Source organism: Cupressus sempervirens, chromosome 8 (assembly GCF_028749045.1).
Source record: "Cupressus sempervirens isolate cs-2001-9-10 chromosome 8, ASM2874904v1, whole genome shotgun sequence".
In the NCBI taxonomy this organism is placed as follows: Eukaryota; Viridiplantae; Streptophyta; class Pinopsida; order Cupressales; family Cupressaceae; genus Cupressus; species Cupressus sempervirens.
The window spans coordinates 351,172,492-351,189,094 of NC_143125.1; the positions used below are offsets into that span (position 1 = coordinate 351,172,492).

The 16,603-nt window shown below is 35.2% G+C and overlaps 1 protein-coding gene across 1 annotated transcript; it reads left to right on the plus strand.

Moving 5' to 3' along the window:
• The first annotated feature begins 3,612 nt into the window (after positions 1-3,612).
• LOC149542783 (uncharacterized) lies at positions 3,613-16,180 on the plus strand. Its single transcript, XM_089796228.1, has 5 exons — positions 3,613-3,838; positions 3,987-4,231; positions 13,195-13,533; positions 14,058-14,137; positions 15,714-16,180. Exons 2-5 carry the CDS (start codon positions 4,058-4,060, stop codon positions 15,727-15,729), a joined length of 609 nt encoding a protein of 202 aa, XP_089652354.1. The 5' UTR covers positions 3,613-3,838; positions 3,987-4,057; the 3' UTR covers positions 15,730-16,180.
• Positions 16,181-16,603: the final 423 nt, after the last annotated feature.

Consider the following 16,603-nt stretch of genomic DNA (forward strand, 5'->3'; position numbering starts at 1 on the left):
TGGCCTAAAGACAATCAAAAGAAAACTTATGGCAAACTCTGGAATATCTCTCCGGCCATTTTTCATTGGAAAATTTGGAAAGAACGTAATCGTAAAATTTTTCAAGATCAATGTCTATCAAAACAAGCCCTATTTACAAAAATAGAAGTAGCTATTTCGGAAGTAATGAATAATGATCTCAAAAAGAGACCTAGAGAAGAATGATCTTTCTCTGAATGGGATGCAGAAATAAAAAAATGATGGCCTTTATTAATCAATCCTCCCCTATACTACAAAAAAAAGAATGATTTAGCTAGACTTGAGTGTAAATGGGAACCTCCCCCCCCCAGGATGGATTAAGCTGAATTTTGATGGGGCTTCAAGAGGAAACCCTGGGAAAGCAGGAATTGGATGTATTATAAGGGACATATCAAGCAATTGGATTATCAAAAGATCTAGGTCTCTAAACAAGGTATCAAATAATATCGCTGAACTTGAAGCAGTAGAAGAAGGTATCAACCTATGTATTAAACTTAAAATCAAAAAACTTATTATAGAAGGAGATTCCCAAATCATCATTAATGCTCTCAGGAAAGGAAGTACCCCAAACTAGGTGTTAAACTCCAAACTAGAAGCTATTAACAAAGCTCTTTTAACATTTGAAGAAATAAGATATGTTCACATTTATAGAGAAGGTAACAAAGAGGCGGATATATTAGCCAACTTAGGTACATATGGCTTTAATACATTAGAATTTAAACATAACTCTAAACCACTTTTGATAGCAATATAATCATTTTCCTTCAAGCTCTGGCGAAGATAGTTATTCCACATGTTTTGGGGCAGAGTACCAAGATTGCAAAATCTCTCACCTAAGTATTTCCATCTTTTCTAAATGATGAATCAGCAAGGAAATGTTTTATTCCCTTGGATGTCATCACCATTATGAGGTTTCCAAAAATTTCGATTCCACCTATTTATTCAAGGAACAGGGGTTACTTTGGCATTCACCTTAGTTTGCGCTTAGTCTCTTTCAATTAATAGATGACAGTCTGCTTTGAGTGTCATGGATACCAACATAAGCTTGTTTCATGCATTTGAAAAATGCACCATGGCCTTTTGTGGGCCAGTCACACAAGAGCCCTGGAATCGTCTGTTAAGGCCCATAGATGATATGAGTCGTGTAGCAGCCAACCATGTTTTAGGAGAAGGGGTTTTTAGCTATGAATACTCATGGAGGACTAATAGCGACATCGTTGGGCTCTGGGTAGGATGTCTGGCTAGAGCTGGGGTAGAAAAATGGGATATCATCAGGATTACCCATAATCTTTTCAAACCCTGTTGGTTAGTTGGGTTGGAAATCGTTGTTGCAAATATTGACGCCCGGCTTCGCATCCCTCTTCCTGAAGCCTACATGGAATTTGATGTGAACAACCCTGAAATTGGAAGAAGCCCTAGATGCCCTTGTATGGTAGTCAGAGACAATGTCCAATTTTTTAGAGAATGACCGCAAATGGAGGCAAGTATCAACTTTCTGTTAAGATGGAGGGAAATTGTTGAAGATCATGAAAGGGATTGGTTAACGACTTACCTACGGATGTATGATGCCTATATCCATCTAGATGTGGACTTTAATAATCTGGAGAATGTGGAATTCTGCTTGCCAAACTATGACAAAACTAGTAGGGGAAGATCAACATTCGAGTTTCCGCCAGGTTCCAAAGCCACCAACCTGCATGAAGCTACAGAAATCATAATGGTTTTTAAGATAGAATAATATTAAGATGTTAATGGGTCATTTGTATTATTCTGACCCAAATTTTGGATTTTAGTGATATTTAGTTATGGATGTTAAGTAGATAACAGACCTAGCGGATATTCGGCCAAAACTGTTAGCAGGGCATATTTTAAAATAATGTCCATATCAAACTTTTCGAAAAAACTTATGTTTCTGTATATATTAATCTATAGTAATGAAATGACTTTTAGAAATAATTTGCTTCAATATCTGGATTGATTTGATCATGATATTTTGGATCCACCAATTTAGCTTCCAATCTATGATTGTTTAAATTCAGTCTTTTCATTTCCGGGTATCTCATTCATACATGAAGTTTGGGGCATAAAATTGCAAAGATTGGGCACCCTTCAACAATATCTTTTGGTCATTATGGCTTCCCCTCTGGATTCGGGTGAAAATATCAGACCTAGCTTTAATAAATCACTAAGTGTTAAAATCTATATGAATTTAACTTATGATTAGTTTAAGATTATTTAATAAAAAATCTAATTTTAATCATAAATCATTTCAATATTATATTAAATAACTGAAATTAGAAGAAAATCTTTTTAAAAAAATAACCAATATGTATTATCTAAATTTAATTAGTCCCCTAACAAGACTTATTTTTCAGTTAAAACTAAATTTGGGCCTCCTGGTTGTACAATGAGAAATAATTATGTTGGTTTTGTTAACCCTTAACAATTTGATGTTTATGATGACTGAAGACAGATTTTGTTAAAATCTATACCAATTTGGAGCTTCGAGGGAAAGGCATATTATAGATATGGATATTATAATGAAACTTACACAGGGGTATGCCCCTTTTACTAATGTATAATATAGGACTGAAGTCTCGGGCAAGACTGGAGGTTTTCTTTACCCATTCTTTCCTACCAGTGCCCGTCAGAACGGGGGATCTATTTATAAATTATAAATTTAAATTAATAAAGATAACTATGGCCATAGTTGTTTACCGATCAAAAAATAAAAAATTTAAAAAATTTAAAAAAAAAATAAAAAATAAAAATATATATATATATATATATAATATAGAAAATTAATAAATAAACATCAAACTTTATAAATTTTAATATATGAAAAAATAGAAGTTGTTGATTGGTACAACATAATTTAATTATTGTACTAATTATGTAGAATTGAATACAATAATAATATAATAATGTTGTGTGAGGCTTGTCCTCTGAATTTTGGTGCACTTTGCTACTCGATGCTTTTTTTTTGTTGAACTCCTTATATATAATACAAAAAAATAATAATATAATAATGTCCAAGTCATAAGGGATGAATACAATAATAATAGAATAATGTCCACGTCATAAGGGATGAATACAATAATAATAGAATAATGTCCACGTCATAAGGGATGAGGCCAGGATCTTCGTGTAGATCCCTATCGGATTCTTAAACTTTCCAACAACAACAACAACAACAAAAAAATATAAAAATTCTTTATTTTATTATCAAACATTTTTAAAAAAAATTAAAAGGTAAAAGCTAGAGAAAAAAGTATTACAGCCAATGGAAGAATTGAAAAAATGAAAAGAAAATTTATGTTAATAAATTAATGACTTGAAACTCTACGTTATAATTTTATGTCATGAAGGCACAAAATAATTGAGATGAGAGAGCTGGAATTTGGAAAGATTAGTCCCTGCCTTATTTGTCCTCACCATAAATGTGGGTTATATTAAGAAATGTGACTAAAAATATGAAGCAACAAAGCACGCGAGCGTTTTAACGGTCACCACAATTTTGAATTTCCCGGGAGCTCCGTAACCTAAAATACAGTACACCGAAATTAATAATGCTGACGAATCCGCACTCATTTCATTGCATTAATCGATGACAACCATATTCCTTCGATGACAACCATATTCTTTCTTAGAAAGTTTCCCTTTAAATCTCAAAATATGGCAGTCTGTATTTTCGTCGACGAAGAGAAAATTCGAATTTCTGCGACCATTTTTCAAGCCTTCTGCTGCCTACATTTTTGTTGTCATATTGCCTTTATGTATTGAAAATTTCGAAAATTCGCGGAGGCTTCGTTTGCTGCAAGTAATGCGAATCTCGAAATAGTTTGTTGGATTTTACGCGGTCGACATTAATTTAGATTTCTTTGTTTTTCATTTTAATTTGCTTCTTCATAATCTGTTATCGTTATCGTGTTTCTCCATTTTTACCCCGGGTATTTTGGTTGTTATAGTTATATTTCTTGCCGTTGTCGCTACACGGTATTGTGTATCGAAAGCCCGGGGATTGGATTCATTCTGATTTATGCTGGTTTGGCGCGGAAGAAGGAAGGGATTTAACAACATTGCGATCTTCTGTTTTCTTTCTTTCGGAAAGATTTGGTGTAGGAAACAGAAAATGGGGTGCTTTCTTGGATGTTTTCGTTTTAAAGACAAGGAGCACCGTGGAGGAGTTCAAGTGACCTCGCAGCCAGCCAAGGTATTAGTATACAGAATTTTCTGGATTGATTTTCAACTTTTAAATAAATTTCGAAAATATTTTAGAGAGTTGCGTTTATTATATCTTAGACATATTTTCGGATTAATATTTTACATAAGTGAAAACATACTGCAAATATATGCGCATATTTTGGTCAGCATTGAATAGACAATTTTGGCAGGGTTTTATTATATGTTTTGGGCGTAAAGATATATATTTTGCGCGTTTGAAATTCGTCGAGTGTGGATTCTGGATTTTATTTAAAGACTAACTTTTGAATCGTGTTGCGTGAGTGTCGATCTTCTCCAACTATTTAGAATGATAACTAAGAGGGGTAAACGCTTTGACCTGGAGCTATGAACCAGTGAGGCCACAAACGGGGGACCTCATCCTCATGAGATTTGAACCTTGATGGCAAGGATAATAACACAACAACTTAACCATCACAACATGCCACTATTGGCTCCAACTATTTAGAATGGTTTATGCTCTGTATTTTGTATTTTTTCTGACCTTGATCGACGAATAATTGTATATACTATCTTAATCGGTTTAGAACTGTGTATTGTTGCACAATTGGTGAAAGAATTAGATGTACTTTTGTGTTTAACCGCGTAAATTCTGTTAAGAGAGAAATTGTCCAAAGCATTTATGACAATTTGGTTGCAAATCATTGGAAGTTTGTACTGAAGCTGCGCGAATTTGTCTGTGCACCGTTTGGAATGTGGATTTTAACACTATTTAGTACTCCTGACTTATTGGAGCATAGACATTATTTTGTGTTTTCTGGGTGTACATATATTTTTCTGCATGCTTGAACTACAATAGTAGATTTTGGTATTTTTGGAAAGATTTATAGATTTAGATTTGCGTATCCTATCAAATTCATTTGCAGAGTAGCCTTTGTTGGATTCGCATTTGTGTATACTTGTAATTATATGATATATTTGACAGTGTCCTTTATTATATTTCCTTGTGGGATCCAAACTCCACATGCGTCATTCAGTTTGTGGATGCTGTCTTGGATTGTTAATGTTTAATAGCCCAAATATATTTGCAGGAAATATTTCATTTTGCATGTTTGAGATGTAGAATCAAGCTATTTAGAAGGATCTTGACATTCCTGGCCCAGTCACGTGTCTTGGGATCTCTTATGCGCCCTTGATATGTTTAGAGTCGTGTGTTTCTTCTGCATATTATTTGAAGCATAGCCATTATTGTTGGGCTTACTCTGGCAAATTTATTTTTCAAGTTTGTGCATTATGCACGCCCCATCTGGGGTAGCAGGGCAATCTGGCAGGGCTGAGTTGATTTATTGAAAAGTCCCTAAATTCCATTACTATTAGTGGCAGGATTTATACTCATTTTAAGCTAGTTATCTTGAATTATTGTTCATGAAATATAGACTTATTTGAATTGGCACTTGTGCATTTAAATTCAATGTTATATAATGTCCCGGTATGAGTGGATCATTAAAACGTGTTTTGAAATTCAGGGTAGATTAATAGATTTTTATTGACACCTTGGAGGGTTTATGACTGAATTTGGCAATCCGAGTGTGTTTCTAAGTTGTCCAGAATGATGGATACTCTATTTATCTGCCTGAGAAACACCAGTGGTGAAAGGCCAGGCCTTTGTAGAGGAATGCTAGTTGTGGTATAGTGGAACTGTGGACTTTTGTTTGTGTTTCTATTTTAAAGTGGATTCCTATCACTCAACATGAAAAGTTTACAAGGGGTTCTCCCTTTGTCTGAGTCTCTTAAATGGATCCCTATGCTAGTTCATCATTGTGATGATTTATCCCTAAGCTAGTTGAGAACATTACCAACATGCCACTCAAAAAACCTTTTCAATCAAATCATAGTTTTACCAAATGTTTATGGTGAGTTGAAAGCTTAGGTTTGTTCTTACTTTAAACAATAAAGCTTAGTATGGATTTTCATAAATTTTTGAGTAAATCTCCATTTGTCTCTAACCAAGAAGTGACAAACTCAAGAAGCCACAGGCAATCGAGGATTTTTGATGTTTCTTTCCATGATGCAGGAGGATCACCCTTCCTTGAAGATAGGCAATATTTTTTTAAATATTAATATGCAAATGTTAATCCCATTATTTGTATGTAATTTCTCCACACTTTGCGCTAGTTGACTGCTTAGAACCACGAAAGCAGATAATCTAAGCATAAAGAAAAGTAGTATCAAGTGCAATCAGCAATTGGTTAAATTATCTGAGTTTTCTATTGCCTAGGAACCTAAAATTTGTTTAAATGATCTGAGTCTTGAGTTCATCACACCTGCTATAATATCTCCTTCTTAACTTGCACTTAAAATTTGCCCAATAATCATAATTGCAACTAATTAGGATTAGAGCTACATATTACAAGTTTAATATATAGTATTTCACCACTTGGTGGGGATGGGGGATGAGTTTCGAGGACATGGGGACAAAGGGCCTATGTTGGAGGATGGTGGGAGGACATTGGATGGGGGCTAGTGAGGGGCGTTGCTGATATGCATATATTCTAGAAAAACTAGTTGTGACGAGATGTATAAGAAATTTTGCCAAATTAGTAAAATAGCAAAATTGCAATTACTAAATTCTAAGATATGAATTGTTTGTGTTAAATATGATTGCCTTATGACTAATGTTTATGGACATTGATACTGTCATTCCCCTGATTATATGAAAGTCGAAACCTTATACATTGGATTTAAGCATAAATGAAAGTAAAATTGGATTATAAATTGTTGGATAAATATGATAGTAAAAGCACATGAATTGCAAGCATTTAATCACTAACGTTGAAACCCTAATTCCTATTATTATTTAGGGTACCCAACATAATTAGCAATAATGTGGGCAATAGAAGCTACGAACCCTCATAATTGATATCCTTCAATCAGCCAAAACTATATGCATATATCTTATTTGCTTCAAATATTAAGAAAAAAGAGAGAAATTAAAAATACAGTTTTGAGACATCTAGGGACAAGAGACTTCTAGAAGTCCTTGAGATGCTCAAGGGACTCGTAGGCATCCTAAAGACATCTTTGTCTATCCCATTGGCAGTGGCTGGATGACATGGGAATTCCTTGTCCCTATCCCAAAGTCTGTGAGATGTTCTCACCTTGGAAATGAGGGGAATGCATCCCCTAGTTTCACTATAAATATCTCTATAATAATGTGGTTTGAGACATCTAGGGACAAGAGACTCCTAGAAGTCCTGAAGATGCTTGAAGGACTCCTAGGCATCCTAGAGACTACTAGCCATCTTTGGCTGTCCTATTGGCAATGGCTGAATGACATGGGGATTCCTTGTCTCCATCTCCAAGTCCTTGAGACATCCATGCGTTGGAAATGTGGGACTCAAGGGGAAAATCCTTGAGTTTCACTGTAAATATCTCTATAATAATGTGTCTCAAGAGACTTCTAGAAGTCCTTGAGATGCTCAAGGGACTCGTAGGTGTCCTAAAGACATCTTTGTCTTTCCCATTGGCGGTGGCTGGATGACATGGGAATTCCTTGTCCCTATCCCAAAGTCTGTGAGATGTCCTCACCTTGGAAATGTGAGACTCTAGGGGGGAATGCATCCCCTAGTTTCACTATAAATATCTCTATAATGTGTTTTGAGACATCTAGGGACAAGAGACTCCTAGAAGTCCTGAAGATGCTTGAAGGACTCCTAGGCATCCTAGAGACTACTAGCCATCTTTGGCTGTCCTATTGGCAACGGCTGAATGACATGGGGATTCCTTGTCTCCATCTCCAAGTCCTTGAGACATCCATGCCTTCGAAACGTGGGACTCAGGGGGAAAATCCTTGAGTTTCATTGTAAATATCTCTATAATAATGTGTCTCAAGACTTGAAACCTACAATCATAAACAATATTTCAATGAAACCCAAACACTTGCAGCCCCCCCAAAACCTCAAAGAACTTGTACTCGAGACCTCCTTGCATTGGGTACTTGGATTATCTGAGTAACCCCACCTCTTCAATTTTGCAACCACACCGCCACCGAGATGGATACTTGAATTTCTATTTGAATTTTGATTTTTGAATGCTACTAAAGGGTATGTACTCTGTTACTATGTTGAATGTTCAATAGTTCTAGTTTGTGTTGCAATTTTGCTATGTTCAAGTATTTCAAATCAGTATGTTATACTGAAACATCATTTTGTAATTAGTATTTCATTTTTTATATGCACAATATACAGTGAGCCCCTTGCCCTTTGTTGCTGTCCCCTTGTCATCCTAAAATGAGGCCCTCTATCCCCTCTTCTCAAAAACTCGTCCCGGTGTACCCAAGTGCTGGTGTTACACTGCAATATATACACATACATAAGTATTCAAATAGGGGTTAGGTAAACCACATCATATGCATAGATTATCAATAATGCTACACAAACATATTAGGGTTTGAAGCAAAAGAAAAGATGGGTTTAGCTAAAGCCAGTTTTACACCGAGTCCAAGATGCCTCTTACTTGGTAGCTTGTACCTCCTTTCCCCATTTTGTCTCATCCCCTTGAAAACACATACCATCTTGCATAGTTTGTCAAAGGTTGTAAATGGCTTCCTCAACTCTTCTACGTAAGGGCCCTCTAGTCCTAGGTCCCATTATGGTCAGCTCTAGGACAACCTACTTAGCCCTCTCAAACCCTCTTTTGCTTACACTTTAGGTACTTCCTTTCAAGATGAGTTTCAAACAACCAGACAATTATCATATATTTGTCATCATAGACAACATGGTCATCAACATAGATATTGGTATATGACAATCATATACGTACAAATATAAACATATATTGGTATATCTTACATAGACTTAAGAAAACATATACATACATACATATATACATATTTGTGAGATGCTTAGAGTTCTGCTGTAACTCAAATGATGGAAATGGTACTGATTTCCTCTCTGATTATTGCTCACAACTATTGGAGTACTCCCTTTTGGTTATACAATCTGATTGCTGGTTGTGTGATAACAGATTCTATTATTCTACATGAAGTGTTTTGATTAAATGTGTGATGATTGAGAGATTGTTGACTAGATGTTTGAAGAGTGATGCTGTGATGAGTGCTGCTTTGAAATATTGGTGAATTGAAAGTGTTCTGATTTGATAGAGTGGTTTGCAATTTGATTGTTTGTTTGATCTGATAAATGATGAATTCTTTTGTGGAGTCATGAGTGTGAGTCATAGGCGTTCCTTGACTAATTGGGATAATTTCTTGTTTGCTTCATTGGTGAAAGGTGTTAATGTTTTGAACTATAATAATATGACTGCAATATGCAGAATATCAGAAAGCATACTAACAAATGACACTTTATCATGGGAAAACCCTCCTACTCGAGGGAAAGCCTAACCACACCCAAAAAAAATTCATTTATTGAGATATCAAAACAATTACAATGATCTCACTTATGATTGAAGTCTACAAACTGTCAATCAATAAGGCTGCCTTTTTTTTGAAAATATCTGAGTCTCTGATAAAACAAACTGTTCATGATAAATGAATCACATAATGCCCTAACCTAATGATCATACACAGATCATATATATTTTCAGCAATACAAAAGATATAACACGACTCTTATACTTTCAGAGCAGATTGAGCACAAATCTCCAATCCCACAATGCTACAGACTGAATTGATAAATACAAGCTTCATTGGTATTTTCACTGAACCAAGATGCTGAACATAAAGCTCAAAATACTCTCGCTATATTTTTTCAAGATACAATACGAAAACAAAGCATCACGCACAAGAAGTGAGTCTCAACGGGCTTTTTATTCACCATCTCCTAAACAAAGATATGGCACCGTTATCAAAGAAGGCTTCTGCAGAATGTCAAGGGGTGGCAGTTATGTCTCTTCAATAATATTCCACAACAGAGCATCCTTAAACAGACGACAAGATGAAATGGTGCCAGGACATTCAACTGGATGTTAAGTCACCACGCACACAATTAAATGACATCCATGATATCAGACATCACACATAAGGTGTCAAATCAACCATGAAGCTGAGTTAACCATCTTCAGCTGTAATTTATCTTCCTTGAAGCTACATAACATTAACATTACCTCTTAGCAAGAGAGAGATCTTCAGAATGGCAGGCACACATAGCCGCAACTGAAAAAAATGTCAACAAAAATCTCATCACAAATTTTCTCAATATAAAATGTTACCTCAGCATAACAATATTCACCATAGTTACTCCTAGAAGGTGAATCAAAAAAATCAATAAATAAAGTCACAGAGTCACACAGTTGTTCCACCACGTCTACTCTCAAAGGGTGGACCCATCATAGCTAGTCCCAGAGGGTGGAACAAGGGATTTCACCTCAAACTTCTCTTGTAAAGAAGAACCCATTAACAAGGGATTTCACCTTCGAGTTCTCTTGCAAAGAAGAACTCATTAACAAGGGATTTTACCTCAAACTTCTCTCGTTGAGAAGAACTCTTTAACAAGGGATTTCACCTCAAACTTCTCTCGTAGAAAAAACTCATTAACAAAGGGATTTCACCTCGAACTTCTCTCACGGAGAAGAACTCGTTAAAATGTCATCTGAATGCTGAGACTCCCTCTCAAAAGGTGCAACATTCTCAAAGCTTTGATTATTACAATACTAAGAAATTGACTCCAATGTATGTCCAACAAAGAGCTTTAATAGTCATATTGCTACACAACCTTGCTGATCCTTTGCAAAGGACTTGACACTCTCTTTGTGTCCACGAGCTCACTCTGAATCTCATTTTTTCCTCTTAATGCAAATACAATTTGTATATGTTATTCCTCTTTAATGAAGTTAATGTGCCACCAACTTAGGCCCATGACTGCAAGCATCGTTCCCGTGTTCATTTCTAATGTAATCTCTCATAATCCTATTGCTTCTTGATTCATCCTAGAAGCACTTTTACAGAGATTAGAGATAGTTCATAAAATCAAACTATTCATGAAGAGAAATATACAAGTCAACCCTAAATTTATACCCTATTCCCAGAGAAATATACAAGTCAATGAAGAAAAATATTAACTACAAAAAAATCATGATCAATTTTCAAATACTTATCTCTTTATTGGCTAAACTTTCTCACAATCAACAAATATATCTTTTTCCATCACATAGTTGTAGTGTAGGCATAGAATGAAAAATTCAAACACCAACACATCCTTTTAGGTAAGATGTTTCATCAAAGATTCTACCCTCCAAGGCTCTATACCTAGACATTCTCATATAAATCCCTCATTTCTTGCGATCTTTCCATTATAAGCCATAATCTCTTAATAATATAAATACAATATACAATATACATGCAATATACAAAATACCAAAAAGCATACTAACAGAAAACACAAATATTTATCTTGAGATAACCCTCCTACTTGAGGTAAAAACCGAGCCACACCCCAAAAAGGATCCCTTTTTGACATATCAAAACAATTACAATGGTCTTACTTATGACTGAAGTCTACAAACTGTCAACAAATAAGCGTGCCTTTTCCTTTGGTGGATATCTTAGAGTTTCTGATAAAACAAACTGATTATGAAAAATGAATCACACAACACCACAACGATCATACACCGATCATATATATTTTCATGGTCTTATACTTTCATAGCAGAAAGTGCGCAAATCTCCAATCCCATAACACTGCAGACTGAATGAATGGATACAAGCTTTACTGTTATTTTCACTGAACCAAGATGTTGAACATAGAGCTCACAATATACTCCTGCTATATTTCAAGATACAATTTGAAAACAAAGCATCACATACAAGTGAGTCTCAATAGACTTTCTTTATTTACACCACCTGAACAAATACATGATGTTGGAATCAAAGAAGGCTCCCGCAGAATGTCAAGGGGTTGCTGATGTGTCTCTTCAATAATATTCCACAACCGAGCTTCCTTATACAGATGGCAAGATGAAATGGTACCAAGACATTCAACTTGATGCCAAGTCATCATGTTCACAGTCACATGACATCCATGATGTCAGAAATCACGTGTAAGGTGTTAAATCAACCACGAAGCATTGCAACTATCTTCAGCAGTAATTTATCTCTCTTCCAGCTACATAACATTAACAAAAGGGTTAGTATCTTTCACAAGACTTGAGTCGCCACCCTCCTTGCTGCCCTTTGAGATTCAGTTGATATCCCTTGAGTCTCCTGCTCAAATGAAACCTTCTTCCCTTTATATCTTCCAATGTAAGGGCATGCTTACATCTCTTAATTACTCTGCCTTTTGAAAGAGTAATGACATTTCACAATTAGCACCCATTGGAAGAGTACAACCCTTCATAATTTCTGTCCTTTTGAAATAGTCTTTCCATTTATTAGCCCTTGCTTGATTCACACATTCCTTTCTTTATTCCTTCCTTCCTCCATTAATTCTATCTTGATTCACATCATCAAACTGTTTTCTCTTAAAAGTTCATACTTCTCCTTAAAGTCTGCATATACTTTCCTTCTTAATTTGTGTTAGCATATTCTTTTACATATTCATATATTCCTCTTTTATATCCAAATATGCTCTTCTTACAATTCTGCTATAAACTCTTCTTACAGTTACAACTTCAAATGTTCTTTGATGAGATTCACTTTTATCTTCTGATTTGTGGATCTGATATAAACTCATATTCCCCATGCTTCCTTCAATTGCAGTTCACGACTTCTTAATATATTTTCTCAAAGAGAGGCGTCTCTTCCACTTTATTGATTGCTCCTTAACTAATCTTTACTGATGTTCTTTATTTCATTTTCCAATTTTCCTTGCTCCATCACTTTTTTCTTTCAAGTGGAATCTTCTCCCTTTTATATCTCATGTTGAGGATTATAGCTCTTTATAACGTGCCTGTTGACCTTTTGTAAATATATATCATTTTATTTATTTCTTTATATTTATATTTTATTAATTTGTTATCTATTATTAAATCCTATTTCAGAAAGGGCATGTTACACCAGCTGTGCACCCTGGTGCTCTGGCCAATTTGATGGATCTGTTTTCCAGTCTTGTTCATTGGCTAAAAATTCCACCCGCCAGACATGAAAAAATTCCGTCCTTGTGTACAAATATTGATGATAAGCCTATATCAGGTTGCATGCCAGTGCAGAACTCGCAATCCATATCACTGTCAAAGTCACCATCAACTAAATGCAGTGGAGACTATGACAGGCCCATTTTGGGTTTGGTTGGTGCTTATTGGAAAGAGGATGTTAAATCTGCTCATACCAAGTGGTGGGATGGAAAGGGTATACCAAACTCTACAAACAAGTATAAGGAGGTAAGTTCGTGTCCATTAGAGCATTGTAGTTTCCACAGTTCACGATTTTAGATTTTCTCAATTCTGTTTTAAACTGAAATTTTTCATTATCAACTTTTTTGATCATACTATATGGTCCATCATATCTTGCTAGTGCTTTCATCCTGATGATGGATCATGTAGTATAATCCAAAATGTTTGAAGATGCGTATTCTGGATTCGATTGTGTGCCATATTTTTTTCATCAACGTTTCGAATCACACTCTGTGATCCATCATCAGGATATGAATAGCTGGAGGAGAAAAATGGCACACAATCGAATCCAGAATACGCATCTTCATGCTTTATCTGATTGTGGAAATCTGTTCTTGTCAATCCGAAATGTTGGCAATAAAAAAATTCAGAGTTGAATATAGAAATGAGCAAATCTAAGTTCGTGTCCATTTAACAAAAAAAGATTACCATGCTTCAAAAGTAGAAATAGTTTTATCCATGAATCTTGTTTGTATAATTTAACTGTAAATTGACATCTTCTAAATTTGCAGGATCAGAAGGTGAGCTGGCATTCCACGCCCTTTGAAGAAAGGTTGGACAAGGCATTGTCTTCCAAAGGAGTTGGTGGGAGGTATGGTCTCCAGCATGTGTTTTCCTTTTATTGCCGGAGAAAACATTTATATAACAATGGCAATTGCTTATAACTCAGGATGTGTACAATTAGACGGAAAATTCCTGCATATATGAACTACAGTAAAAACCATTTGGTTTATTGTTTAACCTTACTAGAACCATGCCTGATTGTTTGACATAGTTGCTTAGATTATAAACCATCCACCTAGTTGGACCTCCTTGGAATATGATAAACACGTTAGTATATATTTACCATATTTTCATTTCTTCTAGTTACAAAGGGCTCAGACTTCTTTTCTCCTTCCACCTAGTCAGACCCCTTGAAATTATGATAAAGACCTTGGTATATATTTGGGGAGTCCCATTTTATTAAAAAAAACGTAAAAAGATCACAATTTAGCTGACAGAATTGTGTTAATCAATTCCAATAAGAGAGAAATCAAGATCATAATCATTGTATTTCAAATAAAAAGTACACATTAGGCCATTTGCACCTTCGTCACATCCAACCAGAGCAACAAAGTGAAACAATCAGGTATAGTTCTTTTAAGGTTTCTCCATACTCTAAATGGCTTGTCCAGTGGTTCAGATGTACGGTGATTTTCTGTATTGTGTTATATCATTCATTCAATTTTCTTTAACCAGTAGTATGAAACAGCGCAGATTGGAATGAACACACATTATTTTGACTTGAAAAGATATGCAAATGATATAGTATCATTATACACACCGGACATGTGGAGATTCAATTCAACTTAAGAAACCACAAGTTAAAGGTGTAAAACAAAATTATAAATGAATGCGGGCCCACTGAGGCAAAAGAGCAGATCTGGAATTAATAGAACACAATTCGTGATTCCTGTATTTACCCATCCATAAAGAATTATTAAATATTTAGAACTATCTTTGATAGATTCTATTCCCTTCCAATGTTTGGGGTTGTTTCCACTAGCAGGGCATGGTATCCCCAAGCAAAAGACTAGGTCTGGAGTTGAGTACAATTCTTGATTCCTGCCTTTACCCATCCATATAACTGTCCTTGATAGATTGTCTTCCTTCCTAATGCCTGTGGTTGTTACCACCTGGCATGACATAGTAGTATCCCCAAACAAGAGAGAAAATTTGGAGTTCAGAATACAATTCGTGATTCCTGTCTTGACCCATCCATAATGGATTACCTAAAACACTCTGATAAATTGTCTTCCCTCCCAATGTTTGCGGTTGTTTCATCTGCCATGATATGGTATCCCCTAACAAACTTTAACTTCTATTTTAATGTTTGTGATGTTTGGACATGGTATGCCCAAGCAGACTTCAATTTATATTCCATTATTTGTGATAAATTCAGCCCGGAATTCTCAGGTTGTGACATTCTTCTTCAACCACCTGGCTTGATGATTCAATTTAATTTTTGTCCTTAAAAACAGTGGTATTGGCATTTTTCAGAATTGTGTGTTTGTTTAATATAAGACTTGCATTTATGGGTTCTGTTGAATATTTGTGTCTAATGTGGAATAGTATAATGTAGTTCTATGTTACATTAGGTTGGTAAAGGATTGGTGTTGTTGTGACAGGGAACTTTTTTGCTGAAAAGCCCACAATCTCTGAGGAAATTGTGCAAAATGGCACAATAATTTCATGAATAGTCTAAGGTGTTCTCTTCAGTAACCTGTACACAGAGCATAGCTAATAATTTTGTATGTTTTGAGATTATGTGCTTATAAAATCTCTAAGGATTCTTCTGAAATGTGGGATTTCAAAGAGAGTTATTTCAAAATTTACGCACATTGGTTCTCGAAAGGGGTACTGTATTGCATTCGGCGGGCAGTTCTGTAACCATATATAGAGAAGATTTATCCTCTCATTTGCTGAGGAGTGGCACTACTCTTGTACTTTTTTTGTAATACAGAGCAGGAACATTCTTATGTTGGCAAGTGTTGATGTCAATCATAAAATGACACTATTTGTCAAGGCAAAGGAAGAAGTGAGACTCTATGCTTCAGATTGCAAATAATATACAGTCTAATTTATTAATCTGTCACCGCTTTTCTATATTTACACCAGTAGAACGATGCAGAACACAGTTCTAGTAAAATTCATTAGTTTTAATTGCATGTTTCATTCTTGTATCATTTGTAACAAGGAATCTGCATATACTCGCATGCATGATGTGCCAACTTACAAAAACATGGAATTTCTTCACAATTAAAAAGTGTTCTTGAAATTTTTAAAATGGGATTTTGGTAGATGCGTAATGGCTTCTAGAGGGGTTTGTAGGCCTTCTTCAATTCAAGTTTATCGCAAACAATATTTTTTATTATAAAAGGGTAAAATATAATATTAAAAAAACCAATTTTGACAGGGTAAAGGGATCAACAGCTTAAAGATGCCCTGATTTCTCTTCGTTAAACTTTATTCTGATAGCAGATGATGAATTGTAAATGTACAATGCTGATGAAGAAAA

Excerpts from the sequence above, each read along its gene's own strand:
- LOC149542783 (XM_089796228.1), top strand. The coding sequence starts at position 4,058 with ATGCTGGTTTGGCGCGGAAGAAGGAAGGGATTTAACAACATTGCGATC. Across the intron at positions 4,232-13,194 it reads TGACCTCGCAGCCAGCCAAG|AAAGGGCATGTTACACCAGC; the intron begins GTATTAGTATAC and ends ATCCTATTTCAG. Across the intron at positions 13,534-14,057 it reads CTACAAACAAGTATAAGGAG|GATCAGAAGGTGAGCTGGCA; the intron begins GTAAGTTCGTGT and ends CTAAATTTGCAG.